We start from the raw sequence: 22042 nt of genomic DNA, 5'->3' as shown, positions 1-22042 counted from the left end.
CAATCCTAGGGATTATAGTTACCTAAGATTTGGATTATATAGTTGAATTAGGGATACAAATAGGGTAATAAGTTAATATATTAGAGTTAGAAAAATATTTCATAAACATGTATTTAATATGTACAACAAACTAATTTACAATTACTATTTAATTGAAATAAATCTAAAAACATCAATGTAAATACATGTTTAAACAATCTAAACATCTAATGCATCTATCTAATCATCCATCACTTTAACTTTAATTATGTGTCATATAAATTAAATACATCAAAAATTTTAAAATAATAATTTTTAAATGAACATCTACAAAAAAAAAATTAAATGAACATCTAACTATCAAAAAAGATAACATTTTAATTTGCCAAGATTTATAAATTAACAATAATCTAAATATGAAACTATTAACAATGGAAGTGTAGAATTTCACATATACAAAACTAGTAAACTGAAAAAAAAAGTAATGAATTGATGGAATTATAAAGAGAAAAACTAAAAATAATGAAATTAAATAATATAAAACAAAGAACCAAGGGTTAGTAGAAAACAAAAAATGGGCTCCCATTTCCAAGCATAAATTGGGCTTCTATTCAACAATGACCATGAAAATGACCAAAAAAAAAACCACAAAAAAAGGGTTATATGTTTTTTGCAAATCGGGCACTTGAACCATAATGGGTACCTGATTTTAACAAATTGGGTACCCGTTTCTATAGAGGTCTCATTACTTGAAATTGTGACCCAACTTCTTGCACTTACCCTCAAACCTGAAGTCATAGGAGTATTAACTTTGCATTCAACATGCCTACAACATCCAAATCTAGAATAAGGAAAGGGGAAGATTTTTGGATTTAGATCATAGTGTACTTTACAGGGAGTATGTTTTAACATGAGACTTAAGAGATGCACCAGTTATTAAGTAATCAAATAATAGTAAAGTGCAATTGTTTATCATCTCTCTTTGACAAGTTGCCTCCCTATAAGCAAACAGAAAAAGGAAGATGGTTGGTTAGTTATAAAAAAATCCCTAAAAGCTATATGACATTACTTCACAATTAACAAAATGCTCAAAGAAAACAACTTATCATCTCAAATTTACATTTTAAATTGTTGATATTTTATATATTAAAAGTAGAAAAATATTTTACCATGGATACAAAAAAAGAAGAGAATTTATTTATATTTTAAAATGAAAAATCATGTCAAGCATATCAAGAAATGCCTACAAGAGACCTACACAAGTAACACAAAAAAGCAATATTGCATGTCTACTATTGAGAAAAAAAAATGTAGAAATGTTCACAAGGGGGAAAATGAAAATCAATTGTAATTGCCACACACAACATACTTATCAAGTACCTAGAACCTCTCCAACTTAAATTTGAATTATAAAGATTTTCATTTTCTAATTGTTCTTATTTGAAGAATTCAATGGACCACAAATATATATTTAGAAATGGTACAAAACCATAGACATATTATTAACGAAAGAAGAGTTCCTCAATAGAAAGGATGAAAGATAAATCATTATGTGATAGAAGAATATTTCTAGGAAGATTCATACAATTTAAATAAGTGAGATAGACATATAAGAAAATAATTGTTCACTAAATTAAGCCAATGTAGCGTATATGAAAATAGCCAAAGCACAAGATTTCATGATAACACTCCAAGGAATGTCTCTCTTTCCCTTTCTAACCAATCCTTTCACAAGCAAATGGAGATTTATGACTACCCAAACACTGCACAAATACTCTACAAACAGCCTCTCTTTGATCTCACTGACACTGCCCGCAATTGAAATAGTGTTCCAAGAAAGTCTTGCTAAGTTTAATAATAATATTGTAGTTGGTATGATGAACAATGCAAAGGAATCAAACGTAAGCTTGCCCTCATCACCATTATCTTCTTCCCCTAACCCCTTTAGAGTCACAACAAATAATGTCTCAAACAATCCCAACAAGTTCACCACAACATCAAAGAGTGCAATGAACCATGAAGATGTGCACACAATGAGCCACATGAATTGGTTATTCCACCATTCTCTCACTAAACACCCAAGAATAATGTACTGCACAAGTTGATATCCATAGACTAAAAGGAAGAGTGCTAGTGCAATTGGAAAAGTAACCTTTGCAATCCACATTAGTAGTAAAGCTAGTGTTAAAAATGAAAATTATGGTATAGAAATATATAAATAAAAATGAGTTCAACTTTTTGATATAATTTTAAAAATGCATTCTAATATTTGACTTGTTCAAGTGGTTCATCGCTCATCTTTATGATATAATTTAAGCAACACATTCTATGATTTGACTTCTTTGGGTGGTTCATCTGAAATCACATAGACTCATTTACTAATATGATTAAAGATGCACCAATTCAATAAATCAAATGGGTGGCTTAAAACATCACACACTAAAGCCTAATTGTTAAATAGTCAAAATTGACTTCCTTTTTCAAAACTTATCTTGTCCTAAAGATGATCTAAATCAAAACACATAATATCTTATTCATGACACAACCATATGATGAGACCAGTGGCTAATAGGTTAATAGTGTGTTTCAATTTAGACAGATAAGATGATATTAATATAAAATAAAATTTGACTAACCTTGGGCAGCAAGGATTTATGATTAGCAGACTCATGGCAGGAAGTAAGGCATAGCAGATAACTGGTACCGACCAAAAAGCCCATAGGCATAAATAAGCATAAAACATCTTCTGCCTCAGGCTAATGCCTCTTCTGAGTTCAACAAAAAGACAAAGCTTCCTTAAAAATATTTTAAGTAGTCCTATTGCCCATCTCTTCTACTAAACAAGGGTATCTGGACCAGTGGTTGCTACTCATCCCATGAAAACTGGTTCCTTTGGTTGGACACTAATGGAATGCCAAACTAGACTATGAACCTTCATTATTTTCATAACATCCTCAACTGTAGATCCATACATCCATCCCACCTGCGACTAGTCAAAAGTGAGTTAGCATCTATGTTATGGAAGATTTTTGTGGGTTGCATCAAATATCTAATATATAAGGTGATATGTAATTTTTTTGTGTTTGGATTTAATTGTGTATGTTCTTTTAGCATCAATGTTTTAGATCACGCTTCTTGATCCATCATCAAGATGAGAGAATGCATTGAAAAGTGAAATATACAAACCAAGCCCAACCAAAGGGAAATAAAAAGAAAAAGAGGATTGGTTTGCATATTTCACTTTTCCACTCTTGCTTTCTCTTATCTTGATGATGGATTGCAAAGTGTGATCCAAAAAATAGATGCTAAAAAAATATACACAATCAAATCTAAAAAAAATTTACATTGGATGGACCTCTAATAAGATTAATATAAGATGGAGGGAAATCTTTTAGTAGGAATTTTTTTTTATGAAAATAACAAGGTTATGCATCTTCTACCACTTTGCCCCAAGCAGTTTTGGTTTCATAGTTGCAACTAGCAAACTTCAAAGATTCCTCTATAACCAAGGAAGGAAGGGTATGGTGATTACATGGAATGTCACTTAGTATAGCACGAGCTGCTTCAACTAGGGCATGGAATTCTCCAAATTCTTTCCTCAATGCCTCAAACAAACAAGATGGTGCAAAGTCTGGAATCTCTACTTAGACAACATCATACATGTTATTGATTGAATATTTGAAGGGTTTATAAAATAAGTTTTATAAGCCTTTTATGAATTGTAAGAATTTGACTTAGGGAAAAATAACACCAAGATCATGAAGCTCAAGAACTTAGCACAATATGGACCAATAATATATGATCATAATAACAATATGAGAATGAATAATTGATGTATACACACTAGAAGTGCCTATATATAAAGGCCTCTAGAATGATTAGGAGTTAGCAAAATAATAAGCCTCACAACTAAGCACATCTCCACCAAGAGTGGTTTATCTTCCATTGAGCATAGGATTTTGTGCGATGATGAGAGGATAAGCTTACATAGGTGTATCTCATAAAGAGATGTAGACACCATGTGCTCAATTAGAGTGCAAACTGTAGGATTTGAGCAAATAAGCCAATCAAATCCACAAAGCCTTCGAATCCCTGCATGCAAAAACCTGTCACAGAAGAAAAAGATGAGAAGAGGCAAGGGTTTTGCTAAAAAATGGAGATAGAAGAAAAGTTTCTCTCAAATGAAAAATGCATAAGAGATAATGAAGAAAGTAAAATGCTCATCCTTATAAAGGTGAGATAGAAACCCTAAACTAAAAAGCTAGGTTGCACAATATAATTAATAAAATATTAATTATATGCACCTACAAGATAGCTTAAGCAAACTAGAGTAATAGGAAAATTAATTAATTAAATCAAAGTGATTTAATTAATAAGTGCAAACAAATAATTACTCTAACACCCCCCCCTTAAGCGAAGCTCAGGAGGTAAGCTAACCTAGCATAGCTATGAAAGTAGAATTAGGTCTCGGCAACAAGGTCTGATCAGGTACCCAATTACAAAAAAATCTCTATAAAGAGGAGAAATAGAGAAAACCAAATGGGAAAAACCCTACTCAAAAAAGAGATAGCAAAGAATGTTCCAGAAGAAGGAACAAAGAGATAAGAAGAGAATCATTGAAGCATGAAGAACCACAAAACTCTGTCAAAATGCTGATCTGGAGAACCTCCATGGAAATAGAAGGCATGAACCGAGCGTGTCTATATGGTAGATGATCCATCTCACTGAAATGCATAGGTAGCCAGCCACTGCAATCGCCTAGTATGTAGGATCAGGTACTAAATACATAGCTCACACCAATGAACCATCAACCAAAGAAGCATAGAACAACAATATAACCTCCCCTTAAGGCAGGTGAGGTGACAGGTAGCTGAAAAGGTGAGCCAAAAAAACTCCTACAACACAGGAACCAGACACATCAAGAGTGAGGTACAGACACCAATAAAGGCACGTGTCATCGACACTGCATGAGAAAGAAGAGAAAGAGGGCCTATAAGCGGCAAACAACTATCCCCCCCCATGGCACTTTATATAATAGTACGAGTACAACAAATCACAATGATGAAAAGGATCTCGAAACACAAGAGTGGCACTTTATCTCAGTGCGTTGCATAAAATTGCTTACAATGAATATCAACAATGATCAAAAAAGACATAAGGCTGAAACAATAGAAGGTAGAGCCCAAAACGAAGCAACTGAAGCAACAAAATCGATCCCCGGACTTGAAACAATCAGGATATCCACCAGAATGCTAAAATGCAAAAGACTGAATAGGATGTTCCTGGAATAGAAACTAGAACAACAACTAGCATCACTAGAAAGAGCACAGAAAGAGCTTCCCAGTGATATAAAGAAGTCCAAAATCGGAGATCGGAAGCTCAAGATACGCCTCCCGGAGTGCAAAATAGAACATCCAGCTTTGACTGCCAAAATAGGCAACCAAACTACAAAAAAACTTTAAAAATCCTATACCATCATCTCCATCTCGGAACCAGCTTTCCGACACATTTTTTGGATCGAAAAAATACGTCCGTATGCTCAAGTTACGGAAGAAAAACCGACAGGGCCTCTGAAAAAGCATAAAAAATTTTTTTTTTAATAAAAAAATAATTTTAAAAAAAAACTTTTTAAAAAATCCACCACCATTGCTGGCTGAGGTGGAGCAGAGGAGGCGGCGGAGCCGTTGGCGGTGGAGGAGGGTGGGAGGTGCAACTCTGGCGAAGCTGAGGCGGAGCCGCGACCGGAGCCGTTGCGGGCCGCTGGGCGGTAACCGCCAGCGGTGACCGCGGCGGTTAGTAAACCGCCAGCGGTGACCGCGGCGATTAGTAAACCGCCGCGGATTTAAAACACCGCTGTAAAAAAAAATTTGCAATTTTTTATTTTTCCACCTCGATCTGCATGCCAGGGGCCGTATGGCCCTGTTCAACAAAAAAAATTTGCCTCCCAGATCAAAGTTGTTCAAATCGGACAAATTTTATATCAAAACAGGGGTTTTGACACCTTCTGAATCCATTCGTGAGGTCTGTTTGGCCTCAAACTGCTCTAAAAATTAGTGACCCCCCCTGTTTTCTTTTTAAAAGCTCGAAAAAACACCAGATCTGATCCGCCAAACCCTTGTTCTCCCTTTTTCTTGAAACACTGAACAAGCTACAGTAGATCTGGCTCTGATACTATGTAGGATTTGAGCAAATAAGCCAATCAAATCCACAAAGCCTTCAAATCTCTGCATGCAAAAACTTGTCACAGAAGAAAAAGACGAGAAGAGGCAAGGGTTTTGCTAAAAAATGGAGATAGAAGAAAAGTTGCTCTCAAATGAAAAATGCATAAGAGATAATGAAGAAAGTACAATGCTCATCCTTATAAAGGTGAGATAGAAACCCTAAAATAAAAAGCTAGGTTGCACAATATAATTAATAAAATATTAATTATATGCACCTACAAGATAGCTTAAGCAAACTAGAGTAATAGGAAAATTAATTAATTAAATCAAAGTGATTTAATTAATAAGTGCAAACAAATAATTACTCTAACACAAACAACTGTGTTGTCTACATGACAACTTAGATGAATATGCAAATTTTTGTGTTGTCAAAAAGACAACTCATATGACTATGCATACTCCTAGGTGTCTACATGACAACTAATATAATAATGCATTAACCTAAGTAAACTTAAGCAAAGTGTAATAATAAATAATTACCTAGGGGAATGCACTTAAGCTCACAAAAGCTATTATGAAATGCATGATGGGTCTCAGCTACTAGGCCATGTTAGGTACCCATGTACAAATGCAATGCTCTACATATAATGTTATGCAACGTAATGCAATCGCTCTAAAAATGGAGCAAGAGGGAAAAACTCATGGGAAAAACCCTCCCCCAAAAAGAGAGATAAGTACAATGAAGAAGAGAAGAGTCATGTAACCCCCCCTAGTGAAAAAGCTTGCACCCCCAAGAGATCTTGCAAATGAAGATACTTGACCTCAGTGAAGAGCTTGGTGAAGATGTTTGCAATCTACTACTCTCTAGGGCAATATTGCAATGCAATGACCTACTCATGAATCATCTCTCTGATGTAGTGCATATGAACCTCAATGTGTTTTGTCCACAAATGCTACACTGGATGTTTCAAGATTTTAATGGTACTCTTATTATCACAATGTATGATTGTGGGTCGAGGTATGTCAAAACCAAACTCCTCTAGAATATGTTGTAACCAAATAGCTTATGTAGCCGCATTGACAGCTCCTTGATACAAAGAGAAATAGTGTTCTACTTTTTACTTTGCTAATAAATGGGGCCAAAACCAAGATGAAATATATATCCTAAAGTAAATTTGTGAGAATCAAGATCCCCTCCATAGTCTGAGTCTGTATAACCCACTAACTATAGGCCAGTACTAGCTGCATAGCATATCCCATATGTATGTGTACCTTGGATATAGTGTAGGATGTGTTTGGCTACCTTCCAATAAAGTTCATGTGGATCTTGCATGAAGTGAGAAACCATGTCAACTATAAAAGATATGCCAGGGTGTGTATGTGTCAAGTAGATGAGGCTTCCAACCAACTATCTATACAAAGTAGCATCAAGTGGAGTGGAACACTTTGCTTCAAACTTAACACCTAAAAGAAATGGAGTGGATGCAGCCTTGCAGTCACTCATGCAAAATCAAACAAGTAGATCAAGATCATACTTGGGTTGTGATAATGTGATCCCTAATGGAAACTTATGTATCTTGATACCAAGGAAATAATGAAGTAGACCCAAGTTTGTCATCAAAAAACTTTCTTGCAAAGTAGCCTTGACACTATCAAAGATGGATGATGTATTTCCTGCAATGATCAAGTCATCACCATAAAGTACAAGTAGCAAGTGAGAATCATACTTCTGTTTAATGTAGACATTCAAATCAGAATGACATCTAGTGAACCCTGTTGAGAGAAAGAAAGAATCCATCTTGGCATACCAAGCTCTTAGAGCTTGTTTTAGTCCATAGATAGACTTTTTCAATTTGCAAACCAAGGTAGAATTTTGAATGAACCCCTATGGCTGCTCCATATAAATCTCCTCATAAATATCACCATTCAAGAATGCACTCTTCACATCCATCTAATGAACAACCCATCTGTGAGTTGCAACTATAGCTAGTGTCAAATGAATGGAGTTAATTTTGGCAACTAGTGCAAAGGTTTCAGTGCAGTCAATGCCAAGCACCTGAGAAAAACCTTTGGCAAAAAGTCTAGCCTTATGTTTATCCACAGTTCCATCTAGTGAAAACTTGAACTAATAGATCCACTTACACCAAACCAATTTTCTTCCCTTAGGAAGAGAGACTAAGTACCATGTGTCATTTCTCATAAGAGAATTGTATTCTTCCTGCATTGTTTTATCCTATTCTAGAATTCCTAAAGCTTCTTTGAATGATTGAGGATAGGAAGCAACTACAATATAAGCATGAGGGAGTGAGTTATGTTGTGATCTTGTCCTCGTAGTATCTAAAGGATTCCCTTCCAATGGTCCTGACGCATCCAATCTTAGCTAAGCCCATTTATGTCTTGTGGAAGAAGATGTAGAAGGGATATCCTCAACCTCATCTAGCTAATGCCTTTGTTTGGGTTATGGATGAACATCTTCCAAGTCACTATCATCACTCTCACACTCTTCAATAAAAGAGGAAGAAGGAGGAGTTGAAGAAGTAAATCTTGGACAACTTGCTTCAAAATGTACACTCCTCTCATAGAAAATGTCATGTGTCTCTAGATCCATCAACTTGTAGGCTTTATGAGAGTCTGCATATCCAACAAAGGTGCAAGGTTTACTTTGAGGTTCCAATGCCTTATGTTTCTATGGAGGTATTCATGCCCATGCTGGACAACCAAAGACTCTAAAGTTCTTTACAGAAGGTTTCCTATCAGTCCAAGCTTCAAAAGGAGTTACTCCATCCAAAGCTTTATGAGGACTCCTACTCTAGATGTAGTTTGCACAATTCATTGCTTCAGCCCAAAAGACTTGATCAAGAGACTTGTGTAGCAACATGCAAGTGGTCATCTCCTTGAGGTTTTTCTTCTTCCTTTTGGCAATACCATTCTATTGTAGCATGCATGGTATTGAATGTTGAAGGTCAATTCCCTCTTGAGTACAAAAATCTATAAGTCTTGAGTTAACATACTCCCCTCCATTATCTATTTGAAGAACTTTGATGGCTTTTCTGACTGCTTTTCTACTTGAACCTTGAAGCTGAGAAATCATTCAAACACTTCACTCTTATGAGCCGTGAAGAATACCCAAGTATAGTGAGAATAGCCATCAATGAAGGTGAGTGCATAGCGATACTTTCTAAATGATGGCACTAAAAATGGGCCTGCCACATCACTATGAACTAGTTCAAGAACACATTGTTCTCTCTAAGACTTCCCCTTGTCAAACATTTTTTTTGGATGCTTCCCAAGTGTGCAACCTGAACAAACACCATCTAAAAATTGGACTTGATGTAGACCATTAACCATGTTCTTCCTACTAAGGTGTTGAAGATACATGTAGTTGAGATGTCCAAACCTCTCATGCCACAGTTTTCTTTCTATATTTGAACGCATTAACAAGGCTTGTGCATTAGATTTAGGCATAAAGGAAGAGAAAGTGTAAAGCCTTGAATCATGATTAGCTTCACTTATTGCAACCATAGAATCATCATTGATACTTTTCACAACAACTGAATTTGGAAGAAATTCAACCTTGTTTCCACCTCCATAGTGAGTGATTTGATAGACTAAAAGAAGGTTGGAGGTAAGATTAGGAACATAGAGAAATCCTTGAATGGTCCACTTTCCATCTCAACTTCACCTTTTCCATCAACTTCTACTTTAGTATCATCCCCTACAAAGATGTGAGGTACCTTTGAAGGTGTCAATGAAGAAAAATTTCTCTTTGAAGCACCCATGTGATGTGTGGCACTTGAGTCAATAATCCATTCTCTTCGACTAATAGTTTTTGTGAGTAAAGATTTCCCTTTGCTCTTAGAATCTGAAGATGAAGACCCTTTTTCCTTATAAGTATTAGGCAATGGAACATTGTGCTTCTTCATGATTTTTTTCAATTCATCAATCTACTTGTGATAACACTAATGTTCATCATGACCAATTCCTTTGCAATGGGCACACTTCTTTTCCTAATTATTGTCCCCCTTTTTTTTGGTATAAGGAGAAGACTTGCCTTGTTGTTGATTTGATTTAAATGTTCACTTTTCTATGTCCCCTTATTTGTTATCTTTTCACTTCTTCTTTTTTCCCTTGCCTTTGTTTGAACTTTCACCAATTAAATTTTTAGAACTCTCATTGTTAGCCACTAATGCCTTAGACTTTGAAGACTTGAGAATCCCCATTGTTATTAACTTAGCTTATTCATCCTATAACAACTAGGCATAGTCATCAAAAGTAATTTTCTAATAAGAAGACCTTAGGGTAGCCTTTGTGGTGTTGAAAGAAGAGACAAATGTGGAGTATTTGGATGGCAGCTTACTGTGAATGAGATAAATCAACCTGTCATCCTTAATGGGACTACCACAATCATTAAGTTTTGTTCTCAACTCATTCGCCTTAATGATAAAATCCTGGATAGAATCAAATCTCTTAGGATCTAGGGAGATAAGCTCATCTTCAATCTTGTAGACATCGTCCTCATTCACTTTTCCATATAGGTTTTTAAGGGCATCCCAAGTTTCCTTCGATGTACTATATTTTGTGATCTGATAGAGGATCTTGTCATCAACCCCTAACCTAATGAGTCCTAGGGCTTTCCTATCTATTGTTTCCCAAGCATGAATTTCACTTTGAGATATTTGATTACCTATTGGTTTTGAAAAAGATCCATTTGCATATTAAGAAACTTATTCATTCATCAATTCACACCATTTTTTAAGTAACCATGTGGCATAGTTATGTGGTGTTAATTTTGGAATCTTAAGGTTTCCCATAATGCAAGGAAAGAAAGATAATAACAAGAAAAGAGGAACACAACACCACCCCTTTGTACTCAATCAAACACCCCCCCAAATGAATGATTTTGGCTCTTTATACTTAGTGTGATTACAATAGCCATTTGTCAATTTTGGCCTTAGTGCACTTTTGATTTTGTTGTTTACAACCTCCTTTTGGAGTTCAAATCTGGTACCAAGCACTATAGCTTAGATGTACAACAATTTTGAAGTTTGATCAAAGCAATATAATCCAAAAAAGGACATATTTTCAAAAGTGGTATTTCTATCCACACAAGCCTATAATCTAATTGCAAATCTGGAAAGTAGACAAAAAATTATGCACTTTTAAAAAAATAGAACTTGAAAATGTGTCTAGATGAGCCCGTGCTGAGCATTTGAAGTTGCAAAATGCAAGATTGGATAGGTATAGTCACCAAAACCTTATTTTTTTGACAAATCCATGTACCAAACCAAAAAAAAATAGTACCACTAAAAAATTCAAGAAATTCTAGCCCAACTATTAAAAAAATTGCACCTGATTTGGAGTCTAGATGACTAAGATATGGCCTCTCGAAGTTGGATTATCATATCAAAACTACATATGGTGAGGGGTCTACTCAATAAAATACTGAGTTAAATTTGACATCCAAACAGTTATTGTAGCAATGTAATTTGGCCTATTGGTGACAATTTAATGGCCATCAAATTTAAGATAGTGAAATGGTGACATCAACAAAAAAAGCCAGCCAGCTGACGTGGCAATACGATTTGATGACTATGCAAGTGATGTGGTTGTATAGACACTGATGTGGCAAATCTGTACAGGTGATGTGTTATCAATGTAGATTGCTACTGTGGTGAACTCATGGTAGTGTGACTATTGTTGTGGCCCTGCTGATGTGTATGCTGATGGGGCTGACTATGATCTGTATTGGCACTGACGTGTTGGATTTGGGATGTGGTGGCTAATAGTTCCAATGTTGCTAAGTTAGTGGAAAATGTGGCATTGTCCATGTGTCGGTAGGGGCATTTGTTGTGTCACCATGGCTAATGTGGGTCAAGCAGAAGTGAAGGTCGTTGGCAAGTGGACTGTTGACATTGGCAAAGAGGTCGGCAACAAATAGGTGGATGGCGAGTGGTGTCAAAGAGGGGCCAGCTTTTCTTGCTAGTAGGAATGAGTGATGCCGACGGTGAAGTGGGATTAATCTCACATTCATCGTCTGGTAGTTATGTAATATGTTTAAAAACTGCTACACTTAGTTACTGTAATAATTTGCAAGTTGTCAGATTGTTGATGCTCGATTGCTATGTTGATGTCATTGGTATGTTGTTGGATCCATTGGAATGTTGAATGTTTTCGGTTATGAGATGTCTGTTAGTTTATGTGAAGTCCACCGGTTATAAGGAATATGCTGGTGGTGTTATAAAATATTCTGCATGGGCTGCCAAGGTTCGATCGCTCGATTTGCCTGCACAAAATGCTCCTCTACAAGCCAAATAGGCCAAAAAAATTCGCAAATACAAATCTGAAAAATTGTAGAGAAATTTGTAAAGATGCAAATAATAAAAAAATTGTAGATCTAAAAATTAAATGCACAGATCTGAAAGATCATACCAATTCCACATATCAAGCCTTCGGGTTCTGATTTGCAAAAAAAAATTCCTGGAATTTGACTATGGTCTAGGGTAGGAAAATTCATAGTCAAAATTCACTGAATAGATGTTTCAGACATAATGGTGATGTCCACTTTGGCTCTAGATGCTCCCAATAGCTGCAGATATTCTAGATCTGAATTATGGTCCTTTGAGAGGTGAAGCAAAAATGGTCTCCAATGGCTATGAAATGAAGTTCCCTCAACTCTGATACCATGTAAGAATTTTCCTTAGGGAGAAATGACACCAAGATCAAGAAGCTCAAGAACTTAGCACAATATGGACCAAAAATGTATGATCATAATAACAATATGAGGATGAATAATTGATGTATACACACTAGAAGTGCCTATATATAAAGGCCTCTAGAATGACTAGGAGTTAGCAAAATGATAAGCCTCACAACTAAGCACATGTCCACCAAGAGTGGATTATCCTTCATTGAACATAGGAGTTTGTGTGATGATGAGAGGATAAGCTTACATAGGTGTATCTCATAAAGAGATGTTGTAGACACCATGTGCTCAATTAGAGTGCAAACAACTATGTTGTCTATATGACAACTCAGATTAATATGCAAACCCTTGTTTTGTCAACAAGACAACTCATAGACTACGCATACTCTTAGGTGTCTACATGACAACTAATATAATAATGCATTAACCTAAGTAAACTTAAGTAAAGAGTAATAATAATTAATTATTTACACTAACATGAATCACTATTCCAACCACATGTCAACATGATTGTTCCTCACGTTTCATTTTCTATAAATAGATTTTATTTAATAAAATATAATAATGCATTATCAGATGAAGCTTCTTAAAAAATAATAAATTAAAATAGGATTGAGTGCAATAAAATCTTAGTAAATAAAAGAAAGTCAAAAAGAGGAATCCTTATCATAATTACCTCAAATATCTACTAGACACTATATTTTTCATGCACCTGGAAACAAAGTGATGTACAACTATAAAAGTAACTTCTAGAAAGCTTGCTTCAAATAGGATTGAAATTATAATTTATTATTTTTTTATTAGGTCTGGGGAGTTACCCAAAGGACTCTCATAGTTTTACAATGTTGTTAGTACACAACAAACACTCAACAAAAAATAAATCAGCAAAGATAACAAGATTATACCTAAATATAAAAACAATTAAATATTTATTGTTAATATACAATACTATTATGAACATTAAGATATTAAAAGACATTTAGTAACATATATCATTATTTAATGTGAAGTATTTGAATTTGGTAAAACAACATGCCATATATTGAACTTCAATTTCTAAACCAATTTAATGTCAAAGATTTTTTATTACCTTGTCTTTACCTTTCACTTCCTTTTTTGTGGTGTTGATCAATCTCAGGTGGCAACCCATACAAGCCTTTTCTTCTATAAAAGCAGTTGGTTCCTCCATAAAGATGGCCTTGGAGTGCATTTGATCCCTTCCCAATAGTTTGCATACACTCAACATCTCCATTGTTACATCTATAATCATGTAATAACTCGGCCAAAAATGCTATAGAGCTCTTGAATAATCAGTCTAAAAAAAATAGTAAAGTATTTCTTACTTCTATGAATATTTTCAACTGGTTTCCAAATGGATCAACCTTGAGACTTCCATGGAACACTTGAGGGAATGGAACAAAATATTCTTTCTTTGATTTACATTCAAGGAAAAAACACATAGCATGTTGCATAGCTCTACAGTCACTGACATGCATATCATTGTCCACATTTAGTTTGAAAGGAGCATTTGTCATCAATATTGAGACTCTTGCCTGAAAACCCAACACCACATTAGATCAGTAAAAATCATGTTAAGAAATATTATATATTTTCAATACCATCAAAACCTATCATAGTTGACAGTATAATATTATATATTTCATTATTTTCTTCAAAGTTGACATTACTATTAAAATTTGCAAACAATTATTCAAAAGCTTTTTCAATCCTAATTTATACCAAAAACTTTGTAAATAAGTTCTAGAAAGATAAATAACAAAAATATACTAACCATGACATTCATGGCACCAGCCTTATAATGATGGCTGACCTTGGGGCATTTCTCTCTAGCAACGTATATTAGATGGGGTAGAGCATCAACTTTCTTGTCGTGAACCATTTTGTTTTCATGAATAACCTGTACATATAAAGAATTAATAGTGTGAGATATTCATCCTCTAGAGAAGCTCTTACTATCTTGATTAAAGTTTATACTGCAAAAACATAACAATCACTTTAACTTCATAGTCTCCCTATTACTTGTACTATACTTGTATGGTTTCTAACATCTGAGTTTCTATACACAAAACCATCAACACTGTGATGAGAAGTAAAATCATGTGGAACTTATTTTTATACCACTATTCTTCTTATCCTCTTCTTGAAACCTTCATACTCATCCTACAAAATATCATTTAACAATGTTAAGGAAGCATGATGATTTAATAACACGGGAACTATTGATTTTTGTATTTTAATCACATCATCATCACCTTCATATCTTGCCATTCTTAGACAAAATCAAGATCAGATGACTCATTTTCTTTGGAGAAATACATAAAGGGTGCCTATTCTTTATTTTGAACTTTTTTGCAGAATGGTACCCATTTTTTGACAAAGCTCAAAGTTTCTACAAGAGATTAGAAATTGATGTTAGATGCACCATCATCTAAGATATAACAAGCAACTTTTTCTACTAGATAATCAAGTGCAAGAATAGAAAGAATTGTATTGGTAGTTATCAATGCAGGCTCCTTGAACGGATCTGTTGTGGTGATGATAACATCCACGATAGGAAGCTTGGAAATAGATTCTCCACTATATCTACAAAATAAAAAAATAACACAACACCCAAGTTTTTGTAGTGTTTCGAGGAATAAAGATATAAGACCTTTACTCATAGAGAAATAAATATATAAGACCACTTTTTATGATAATAAAACAAATGTGTAAATGAACAACATTTATTTCTACCTCTCTGCAAGCCTCTCTGGCTATGCATTATAACCCACAAACTTCCATGCCATGTTGTGATAGAGCATCCACATGAATGCAAACCAAAGCTCACATGCAAAAGCTACATCCAAAAATTCTAAGAAAATGTAGAAAATGTTTTGGCTCTCAAAGTTCTGAGGAAAGGGAAGGAGATAATTAATGATCTCATAATTCACATAGAACAATGAGGAAAATGAAAAACATTTGAAGAATGGAATTGAATTTTAGAGACAAACCAAGATAATTCCTTGAGGGATGGTAGGATGAATCAATCCTCCCTCATGCTCAAATTCTGCCCCATGAAGAAGAGGACCAAGGAAGAAAAGGGAGAAGCTTTGATAGATCAAAGGGTAAAATCATGCCTTTAGTCACTATAAAAACAAGTCAATCTTGTTGTAGGAGGAATAAAATGATTAAATACAATGTTTTACTAGCTTAAATAGGTCAAGTTAGCCTTCATAGGGATACACATCATCAAGGTATTCATTGCCTATATTAAGGACACATGAATTCATTTTAACATTAAAAAAAGATGTTTTAACTCTGTTAATTAGCACTGACTTCTCTTGTTAGCAGCGATTTCTCTTCATCTAAGGTAACATTCTCCTACCAAAATTGCAACGAATTCATCCTAAAAGAGAAATAATCTATGTTAACGTGAAGTGAAATATCTAAAGGGCAAGGCGGGGGGGGGTGGATTTTTTAGGAAGGGCCAATTTAGACAAAAACAAGCAAGTCTCTTCAAAAATCAAAGATAAGGGCAAGAAAACAAAAATTTGGGTACGTTATATTGTAGAATTCATTGGTTTTCCAGATTTAGCAAACTTCCATTTCAAAATTTTGCAAGAGGTCAATATGGGATCACTAGAATAGGTTTCATTTTGAGTTCTAGTTTTCTTTTGGAAACTACTTAGACTATCTTAAAGAAGGAAAGCTAGGAAGTTATAGATAGAATTCTAATCCACTTAAGCATTTGGAAAGAGAATAGTAGACCTATGGTGAAGGCATAGTTTTGGATGTTGCATATGTAAAGTTAAATGTGGAGTTTGAGAAGGCCGAAATGGAATAATTGGTAGGGATAGGGTTCTGGTGCTCCCATCTAGATCTAGCTGCAAGACCAAAAATGAGGCAAGTGGTAAATTTGTTGAAGTTGGAAGATCGAGTACCTAATCTTCCTCTAGAGATTCATACCTATACCATAGAGTATCATCCCATCATTCTAAACCTACAATGAATGAAATTGATTAATTAATGAGGTATGTTAGTTTGAGCTTCACTTGGTTTCAAGAATACTTTAATATTCTCTACTTAACAAGGCCAACCACGTGAAGGTAGAAGCTCATCTTGCCTCACCCGCCTCCCCTTAACATCAATCTAAATTCCCCATTGACATCTAATTAGATACTTCATTCATTCATTCATCCATTTATGAACTATAACATTCAATCAATACAATCGCAGGCATTCATCAATATGATATAAAATTCATTAATACACAATACTAATGAAGACTTCATTAACACATAACAATATTCATTAACATGACATAAAAATTAATATTAATATGCAACATTTATAGATAATTACTTAAAATGTAGCATTCATAGATAATTACTTAAAACAACATTCTTTCATTGTCGAACAAAGTTTATCAAGCATCATGATCATCCAACAATTGTTATCATTGAGGAGATAACTAAACAGAGCATCGATTACCAAATCAATCTGCAATAAATGGTAATGTTAACCATGAAATATCAGGTAGCAATCATGTCAAGATTATCACCTTATGTATTGCTCAAATGATCATCATAATCAACCATCAATTATAACCATTACAAGAGGTATTGATTAGGAAGATTGAACATCAAAGGACAAATTTTATCACATCATTCAAGTGTTCCCATGTTCACATCAAACAACATAAATGTAGCCATAGTTGTGTGTGTGTGTGTGTGTGTGTGCGTGTGTGTGTGTGTGTGTGTGTGTGTGTGTGTGTGTGTGTGTGTGTGTGTGTGTGTGTGTGTGTGTGTGTGTGTGTGTGTGTACATATGTATGTAGTTTCCTATCAGCAAATAGACAAACACATTATCAACAATCAGCATGATATTGTCTTTATCACCACCTATGGAAGATTAATCAAATAATGACAAGTAAAGTGAACAAACTAATCAATAGCAATTATTCATAACTATGAAAAGACAATGATTAACCATTAAATGCCCATTTTTGAAAATGAAAGGTGTTATCCCAACCTATGGGTGCAAGTATCCAATAACAATGAGATCTATTATAAGAATCAATCCCATTTTTAAAGACAGCATCGAGTATTTCTTATCAGCTATTTATCCTTATTGGATTTTTCAAGGGATTACTTGCCTTTCGAAAATTAGTTTGCAATTACTGAAGGAAAGTAATCATGAAGAGTCCACTATCTTGTATATTTCCAAAGACAAGGTAGACATAGCAATATCATTACTGTAAGCAATATTGATGACAGTTGCATAGGTATAAGGTACATATCAGAATTAGCAATATCATTGCTATAAGTGATGTTAGAGACAAGTACAGATAAGAAACAACTATATCAATGCAATAAGTGATATTGAGATATTTGTGTACTTATAAGGCGGATTGGGAACAACAAGATACATCATTGCTATAAGCAATAAAAGTAGACTTCAGCATATTAGTGTCATATTAGTGTCGGCTATCAACATATTGAGAAGACTTGTATATCTTGTATTGATATATTAGAATCAAATAGCAGCAATTGAAAGGAGACTTCACACAATTCATATTGTTATAATAGAAGTGCAGATTTGATATATAGTAGAGATCATCTTGGCATAAATCTCATCAATATATCTGAGATGGTTGTGATACTCTATTTTATTGATAAGTATTATATCTTATAGCATCATATTATAAGCAGTATCAATAGTAAATCATAATCTTTCATTCTTATATTAATTAGTGTCGATTACCATCATTACAAGTCTTGTAAAGGACTTTTACAGCCTTGTTGAAGGAAGTTTCTCACCAATTTTTTTGAGTTAATTGTCCCTAATTCCTAAGAATTAATACAAGGGGGTATTACAATATTGATGTCCTTGTCACTAGATTGTCACTCAATTGTTGGGCAAAAGATGTAAATGTAATCCATTGGTTGGTAGTCATATATTCAATCTAAGATTGGTATCTCTTGTTGGTTGTTGTCTACTTATTGCAAGTGATTCATTATTATTGTGAGGTTGATTGTCCTGTGATTTTTCCCATCTTGGGTTTTCACATAAGTTTATTGCTCTTGTGTACTTGTGAAAGATTTCATATTGTGCATTTTTTATAGTTTATGAATAATAGCTATACTAAAGTTAATTAAAGTTTAAAATTGCATCTATTGTTTCACCCCCTACCTCCCTTATAGTTGGTATCAGTGTAGGTTCCTTTGAAAAGGTTTAGCAACTTAAGTTAGATATGTGATAGCATAGGATTTTCTTATTTGATGATGTTGATTACCCATTCACCAACATGCTCTTGCGCTAGACATGTCGAGTAGGTAAAATATTCCATGAGTTGGCAGAATCAAGAACATTTGGAGGTGTATGGGATGGTAACCCCATGTTTTTTTTTAATCTAATTTTACTCCTTGTCGATGGAAACTCTTTCACTCTTATGTCCTTTATCAATCTCAAGGACATTATATATATAATATCTATGTGTGTGTGTGTGTGTGTGTGTGTGTGTGTGTGTGTGTGTGTTTCTTGTGTGAGTGTTTGTGTGTGTGTGTAGATGGTAGGCGAATGTGTTTGAATAATTTTGTTTAGTATAAAAATATATATATGTGCATCCATTACCCTATGTTAAGGGGAAGACTTTCAATGAATCTGTAGAGAGGAGATAAGTAGGCATTGCCTTGTCATCATTAGGGAAGGGTTAATTTCCTTATAGTATGAAGTGTCCATTGCTTGCGAGAAAAAAGTAGTTTAATTCTCATACACCTATATGCACCATTGTGGTGTGGTAGGAAAACTCTTTTATTTGGTTATGGCTGGTTGATTCTTTTTTTGATATTTGACTCTGCTTTGTGTATGAGCAAGTGCACAATTGCTTGCAAAACAAATCACTTGGATAAGTTCAAGAAGTTTTTATTGTTGTTTTGTATTGATACCATAGTGTTGAGCAAGTGGTTTTGCTTGAGCCAATAGATTGGCAACTTGCTCCATCCTAACTTTAGTCATATCCATTGTAAGCCAAAATAACTTGATCAAGTTTTCCCTGGGTTATTGTTGAGGTAGAAACTCAATTTGTAGCTCACTGACTCTTTTCCTATACACACCATTCAAAATCTCGATAATTCTATAGGTTTTATCGATATCACTAAGATCATTCTTGATCTACTCACATTGTATTTGAAAATTGGTTGCTACATGGCATTGCCACTATAGACAATATTTGTAGAAGATATTAATTTCCTCCATACATGTTTTGATCTAACCAATCGCAAGGGACCATACCTATAATACAATGTTATACTTCTTATCCATTTCCTTCTCAACCCACTAATAATAAATGTCACATTGTAACAACTATTTCTCAATATCTAAAACCAAATCACTAGAATACACTCCACAAATATGAGATATCACCACATCATTGTCAATAACATGATCAACGACCAATAACAAGGGGTTGGGGGGCATTTTATATTTCTTCTTATTTTAACCATGAAATTTTTGTAATTATTATGACACTCCACAAGGTTCCATTTTTTTGTGATATCCCAATCTAAGGACTTGAGAGGACAACCATGACTAAAAGGATGCAAAATCATCATATTTTCCTTGATTATATGGATAAGGGCCTAAAAAACACCATTGACATCTTTCTATATTTCAATATCATATTGTTTCTCTCTTTCCAAATAGACCAACTTCCAATCCAACTTAAAACAAATGAAATAAACTATTTATAATGATGTACAAAGAAACTCAAGGAAAACTCTTAATAACTTACGTATGTAAAATATTGTTACAATGTTGCAATAACTACTAATTATAGCAACAATAAACAAACCTCCTGCAACCTATACAATTCAAAATTTGTATTTTGGAATCCACATGACTTGAATTCTAATGGATGAATATGATATAAGATTGTAGGAAAGAACATTATATAAGAAAAGAAAAATACCACAAAGAATGTCTTGACGTCTTTCCCTACTACATCTTGTAGAAAGCTTAAGAACCAATTAATTTCATTTTTGATAGTAACAACAACATCAATAAAGATATTCTCTAGAATAGAATTTCGGGGAACACTTGGAGGACACCTGAAAAGAAATAAATACGAAGCTTAAATATTTTTTAAAGCACAAAACCCATTAAAGGTAGACTACATTGTGAGCCACTACATAGAAAAATTAGCCTAACCTATAACATAATATGAAAGCAAGTCTAACTTGTTAAAGAAAAATGCAACATTTGACTAGAGAAATAAGATGGTCATACAAAATACAAGGCCAATGCAAATCAACATCAACAAGTGGTACTCCAACCACTCTAAAAGAAGTCATATGAATGTGGCACTAGCAAGAATGCTCAAAAAAATTCATGTGTTTCTCCACAATTAGACATCGGTAGTTGTATACAAAACCAAACATTGAGAAAAAAATAGCTTAATGAAAATTTCAGTTTTATTCTTTGGGACAACAATTGCCCCTGCCCATGCCCCTAATTCAGATGAGCGAATTTTTACAACTCTATGATAACCCTTATTTTACATTATTGTAAAGCAACTTTTAGTGTAAAGTTCTTAAGTGTCTAAATTTTTATGATCTACAGAAAAACAATGAAATTTCAAAAATCTAGATTAACTTAGGCGCTTTGTTTCTAAATTGCAAAACAATAAAACTTCCCCCTGTAAAAACACACCATTGCTCAAAATGTTAACAATAAGGCTTCAGAAAAAAAAAATTTCTTGTTACATTTGCTCCACTGAGCAGATGATGAATGGGTTTCTAGCATCCAAAGAGCCCATTAAATGACTCGAAAACTGATGATTTTTCACTCCTTTTGAATAACGTCTCTGAGCTTTGTTTGGGAACGCTTCTCCCAATCAAATGACTTACCAAAGAAATGAGCTTTGTTTGTCAGGTTCATATAAAAAAGTTCTCAAAACAGTTGGAACATTCACGGCCACAAACTCGCATGCTTTCACATTAAATAAACCTTCATTAATGTCTACTAGCTTTGAGATCTTTATTGGGTTGTACCACAATGGGACTTCCAAAGATTTAGCAAACTTTGTAAGTCTTCTTCCACTATCTTCTGGGTTATCAAAATTCACACCAATGGTTGTGATCTTGAGATGCTTAATTGTAGAAGAAGATCTCATGGAGGGGGATTGAATCAACGTCATCCAT

The 22042-nt window shown here is 34.2% G+C and overlaps 1 protein-coding gene and 1 pseudogene across 1 annotated transcript; both read right to left on the bottom strand.

Annotated features, from left to right (window-relative positions):
- Positions 1 to 1612: 1612 nt before the first annotated feature.
- LOC149578049 (putative cellulose synthase-like protein H3) lies at positions 1613 to 2146 on the bottom strand. Its single transcript, XM_089799091.1, has one exon. The coding sequence runs from the start codon at positions 2144 to 2146 to the stop codon at positions 1613 to 1615; it is 534 nt and encodes a 177-aa protein (XP_089655217.1).
- Positions 2147 to 5518: 3372 nt separating this feature from the next.
- On the bottom strand, positions 5519 to 22038 carry LOC149578048 (cellulose synthase A catalytic subunit 3 [UDP-forming]-like; annotated as a pseudogene).
- Between the last annotated feature and the right edge of the window lie 4 nt (positions 22039 to 22042).

Source organism: Cupressus sempervirens, chromosome 1 (genome assembly GCF_028749045.1).
Source record: "Cupressus sempervirens isolate cs-2001-9-10 chromosome 1, ASM2874904v1, whole genome shotgun sequence".
NCBI classification, from domain to species: domain Eukaryota; kingdom Viridiplantae; phylum Streptophyta; class Pinopsida; order Cupressales; family Cupressaceae; genus Cupressus; species Cupressus sempervirens.
This window is presented reverse-complemented; position numbering and strand designations above follow the sequence as displayed.